This window comes from Montipora foliosa, chromosome 3 (assembly GCF_036669935.1).
Source record: "Montipora foliosa isolate CH-2021 chromosome 3, ASM3666993v2, whole genome shotgun sequence".
Classification (NCBI taxonomy): domain Eukaryota; kingdom Metazoa; phylum Cnidaria; class Anthozoa; order Scleractinia; family Acroporidae; genus Montipora; species Montipora foliosa.
The window spans coordinates 11753973-11758972 of NC_090871.1; the positions used below are offsets into that span (position 1 = coordinate 11753973).

Below are 5000 nucleotides of genomic sequence, written 5' to 3' on the forward strand. Positions count from 1 at the left end.
AAAATGAAAAGAAGCGAAAATACAACTTTCGCGTCACAGAAATAGAGCAAGGCACATTCACCCCACTGGTATTCACAGCGACGGGAGGGATGGCTGTCGAATGCTTGAGGTACCACTCAAGATTAGCCGAGCTATTATCTGCAAAAATGCAAGAGAGCTACGCCACAACAATTTCATGGGTCAGGGCGAAAGCTAGTGTCCTTTGCAATTTTGCGGAGCGCACTCCTATGCCTAAGGGGATCAAGAACCCCGAGAAGGAGGAACTTAGACGTTAAAGATAGTGATCTAGAAATAGAGAAGGGTCAGTTATAGATATTTTACAAGTGGATGTACATAGAAATTTTCCGTTTTTTTAGTCTACAAACAGTTGTTTACATTTCCTTTGTTGAAAACCATCAGACCACGAAGAAGTCATTTTTTTTAAAAACTATAGTATTGCTGAATTTGTATTTAATTAAGTTTAATTTGAGAAGGGTTTAATAAAATTATCATTACTATTTAATTGTTATTATTATTATTATTATTAGTAGTAGTAGTAGTAGTAGTTTTAGTTGTAGCAGTGGTAGTAGTAGTAGTAGTAGTAGTAGTAGTAGTAGTAGTAGTAGTAGTAGTAGTAGTAGTAGTAGTAGTAGTTCATTTCATTCATTAAGTCCTTTACGTAAACAAATGAGCCTAACAAATTGACCTGCTTCCAACAGTGTGGCTTCATAGCTTAGTTGGTAGAGCATTGCACTGGCATCGCAGAGGTCGACGTCATGGGTTCGAATCCCGTTGGAGCCCCCCGGACCAGTAGTAGTTGCAGTAGTTCTTTTTCTGAGCTCAACATTTTGCTGTTAAAAAAAAAAATTAACTGGTTATGAAAGTTAGGCCCCGTCCACACGTATCCGTATTCGTTTGAAAACACAACTTTTTTTTCTCCCTTTTCAAAACAAACCTTTGCGTTTTCGCATCGTTTTCGCCCGTCCACACGTTTACGATGAATCGATTTGAAAACCATAACCCGACTGCGCATGCTTGAAGCATGAGTATTTGCTATTATGAACTCGCGAAGTAATAAATTGGCGCCATCTTTGATTAGATAAGTCAGCTTGAAAAAATAGCAAAGCTCAATTTTCTCGAAAACAGGCAATTAAAGACAAGAAAGTGAAGCGCCTGTCCGCCATCTTAACCAATCAATCAATCAATCAATCAATCAATCAATCAAAATGTCTAATAAAATAAGAAACAGCAAACGTGTAAGTTAACAATATGTTGATAAGAAAGCTATAATTAAGAATATATAAAAATTTGTAATATTATAAAATTCCGTAGACTGTATACAGTGAATTTAATTGAAGAGGCATTTAAGAAAACAATGGTTGATGCGTTCAGTTTTAACTCTAGGTAATATAAAGTCATGCCTGCGCATGCGCTCACGGAGCACACGTCTCCTCTTTGGTGGTAGCAAATCATGAGGTCATAATCATCACTGATTACGTTCTTAAAAAGCTTAAGAGTCCCTACCTTTGATTAACTCAAGTATAGTTGTAATGCTTTCTTTGTTGTGAAGCCTAACCTGTGGGCCCTCTTGAGAAACCTGTCGATTCTGTCTAGATAACTTTAATTTGCTGGTAAGCTGCACCCCAAACTTCAATCTCATACAAGTATGCGGACATGACGAGCGAGTTAAACAAATTATTGAGTTGATCGTTAGGACATCCATAAAATTTGCATACCCTAAGAATGTACATTTGGATAGGACATTGTCGATATGGATGTCCCAGTTCGTAGCATCTTCCTGAAATTTGACTCCTAATAGTTTTAACCATGATTTCCTTTTCATTCCTGGTAATTCTTGAATAAATTTGTAATATTGCGCGGAGTGGATTGGAACTGATAGTGTGACGTCAGCGTTTTCGAAAAGTTCCGTTTTCGTCCGTCCACACGTACACGCGAAAACAGTGTTTTCAAAAAGCTCCATCCTGGAGAGCGTTTTTGAACAGTTCCGTTTTCAGTGATCGTTTTCATCGGATACGTGTAGAAAAAGTCCCATGAATGAAAACTATTATAACATTTTATATATTAAACACATGCATTTCACTATAGTTTGACTGTTTCAATCATGTTTAGTCTTTAATACTTTGGTACTCTGGGATTTGATATATTAGTATTCTTCACCCTAAAAATATTGGTTAAAAATTACTCGATTTTGATTGGCTTAGAGCATTGTAGTTGAAGGGTAGCACGAGCGCAATTGCCAACATTTTGGAGAATCGATAATCGTACCACTGAGAAAGAAAATGCTTATTATAGCACTTGTGAAAGTTAAGTTTTTTTTCATGAAGAAACCCGAAGAGAAAACCGGTGTCTTAGACGTTCTTTTGGAAATCATGGTACATACATGCATACTTTATTTTATGTAAAGCAAGTTAGGGATATGGCAGCAATAGCTGATGTAAACCTGCTACATGTATTATTAAAGTACATATAAATTAAGTTTAAAATTCCATAAATAGTGAACTAACTTGAAATAAACAATAATTAGGTAACATTGAAAAAAACAATATTCAAAATTAGTACATATAAAATAATACATCAATATATCAAAAATACAGTAAGTCATCGGTGTTATTGTTTGTTGCCGAGGAGTTGGAACCAAATGAAATTTGGTCTATTGACTTAGCAAACTTCCTTAGGTTAGCTCTGAATGACGAATACCTTGGCATTGCTTTTAACTCGGCTGGGTTGGTAAGCAGTTCCAGATAATACTTGCATGGCGGTTAGAGAGTAAGGGAATTAATGAAAATGCCGAATAAATTAAATCGAAAGTCTGCAACAAAAAGCATGTTTTCTTATAGATAAAAGGCTGGTTTTTACTTACGAACGCAAGCATAAGCAAAAGTAAAATGGGAAGACACACTTGAACGTATCGCCTGTTGAAACAGGAAGTCGTGATCAAAACGCGGTTGAGTTTCCCGGCTAATGTTGCATCTGTTTATGCCTAGCAACTTAACGTTAGTGAAACCCGCTCTTTCTACTCAGAAAAATTGTTCATGGAAAGAACGGTCTTGAAAATGAGAGTTCATTGTGATAGTTAAGATATTAAGAATCAAATCCCGCGTGGTTAGATATTTCTTCTTGAAAAGAATGAAATAAAATAAAATGACGCGATACGGAATATTGAAATGTTGAGGCGGAAACAGGTGAAATTTCAGCCGTTAACTGATAAGGACTTACCTAGCGCATACTGTTGGTTCCTGCAAGCGTCTTCTCGCTCAAACAGCTGCGAAGGTACAGTACATGAAAGAATGCCTTGCATTGATGACAATAATGTTCTCGATGTGGTCTAAAAAGCCATCGGTTAATCTGACTAGGCGCACTAAGCGCTTCGGCTAGCTCTATGGTTAGCATTTAAATAATAGCGATGGTAACATGATACACACCTTAAAAGTTCCGGAAGCTAATAACAGGCCTAGGTGCCTCAGTGGTTATGAGAAACGCTTGACGTGCGAATGTCCCGGGTTCGATTCTGCCTCGGCTGTGGTCTCGTAAGGTAGTGTGTTTTCACGTTGCTTTACATGACCTTACTTCACAGAAAAGTTTTCAAGTCTCACTGCCGACGATTCAGTCTACTTAAGACCTTCACCGGTTACCGGCCATACAGACACTATTAGTTACCATTAGTATATTTACATAGGTGATTATTGAAAATTCTCTGCGCTGATTGTTTCTAAGCGGATTTTTTCAAACTGGCCACAGGCCTTTTAGCTGAAGTTAAAGACGAAAAAATTAATTATTTAAAAGAAAACGCATACATTTCAAATAATCACCTACGTAATTATACTAAAACAATTATTCCATTCAGGCTCTGTGAATATCTATGAATAAAAACCTCGACTTCGTCTCATTTTTTTTATTCACCGATGTTCACCTCGCCTTCCTCGAACAATTGTTAATTGTAAGCGAATCTCAAATATAAGTAAAAAGGCCAAACACCCCAGGAATCATCCAGTAATTGCATTGAAAAGTGATTTACCCGTCAGTCTGTGACATGATCGTCTGAAATTAGAACAGTTTGCAAATAACGCGCTGGTGGCATCCTCTATAACAGAATTCTTGTTCGCCAAACATCGAAATAACATAAGCAGCTCAAAGGCAACAGTATAACAAGTACATTTGTCAAGGATGTTAGGATTTTAATTACTTCATTCGAATTAAAAGCTGACCAGCGAAACGAAAGAGTGTTTCCTGCTCTAAAGTAAACTTGAACTTATTCCAAACAGTGTCCAAACTTGACTAATTTTGTTAAACAAATTTTCTTAATTGATCATCAGTTATTCTGGAAGGTAGCCACTGCTAGCATATTTTGGCTAGAGAATTCACAGGCATTACACTTTTTTATTAGATCGTCCAGCGTGAGATTAACCAAAATTTTAAGAACATACTAAGAAATACCGAAGGCTGGAGAAATTGGGGACAATGTAAACTGAAATCAACAATCAACGCAAATCAAGTCAAATGTTAGTTTTTGACAGTTAGTGTTTTTGACGAGAGGGGAAAACCGGAGTCACCCGGAGAAAAACCTCTCGGTGCAGATTATAATTTCTTTTTGCCGTTTTTGTGAGAAATAGAAATACAGGTGAAGGAAAATGATGTTTAACTGTCAGTCTTACAGGAAAATTGACTCAATTAACTTTATCAACGTGGTTTTCAATTCTTATTGCATTAACTGACCCAAAAGAACAACTGAGTTTGCAGACGAATTTCGTATGCCACATGAAGAACATGTTTCTAGGCACAAATCACGAAAAACATAAGAACCTTCAGTCTCAGCCCCAAAATTAGATATGCAGCTACAGTCCAACCTGTATATAATGGCCACCCTCGGGACTTGAGAAACTGGCCGCTTAATACAGGTGGCCGCTTAATACAGGCTCAGTAACTAAAAATACTCACTGGGCGTGGTCTAATGTCAATTTTAATGGCGTATCATACAAATACACTTCATGCAAGGAAACAAT

General features: G+C 37.0%; 1 protein-coding gene and 1 non-coding gene across 2 annotated transcripts in view; both read left to right on the forward strand.

The window, feature by feature from the left end:
* LOC137995255 (uncharacterized) overlaps positions 1-275 on the forward strand; it is a 1773-nt gene extending 1498 nt beyond the window's left edge. The window contains exon 1 of the mRNA XM_068840830.1: positions 1-275. This exon is cut by the window's left edge and continues 1498 nt beyond it. Coding sequence (XP_068696931.1) covers positions 1-275 — 275 coding nt within the window.
* Positions 276-701: 426 nt separating this feature from the next.
* Trnaa-ggc (transfer RNA alanine (anticodon GGC)) lies at positions 702-780 on the forward strand. The gene has a single exon. It is a non-coding gene; the product is annotated as a tRNA-Ala (tRNA).
* The last annotated feature ends 4220 nt before the right edge of the window (positions 781-5000 follow it).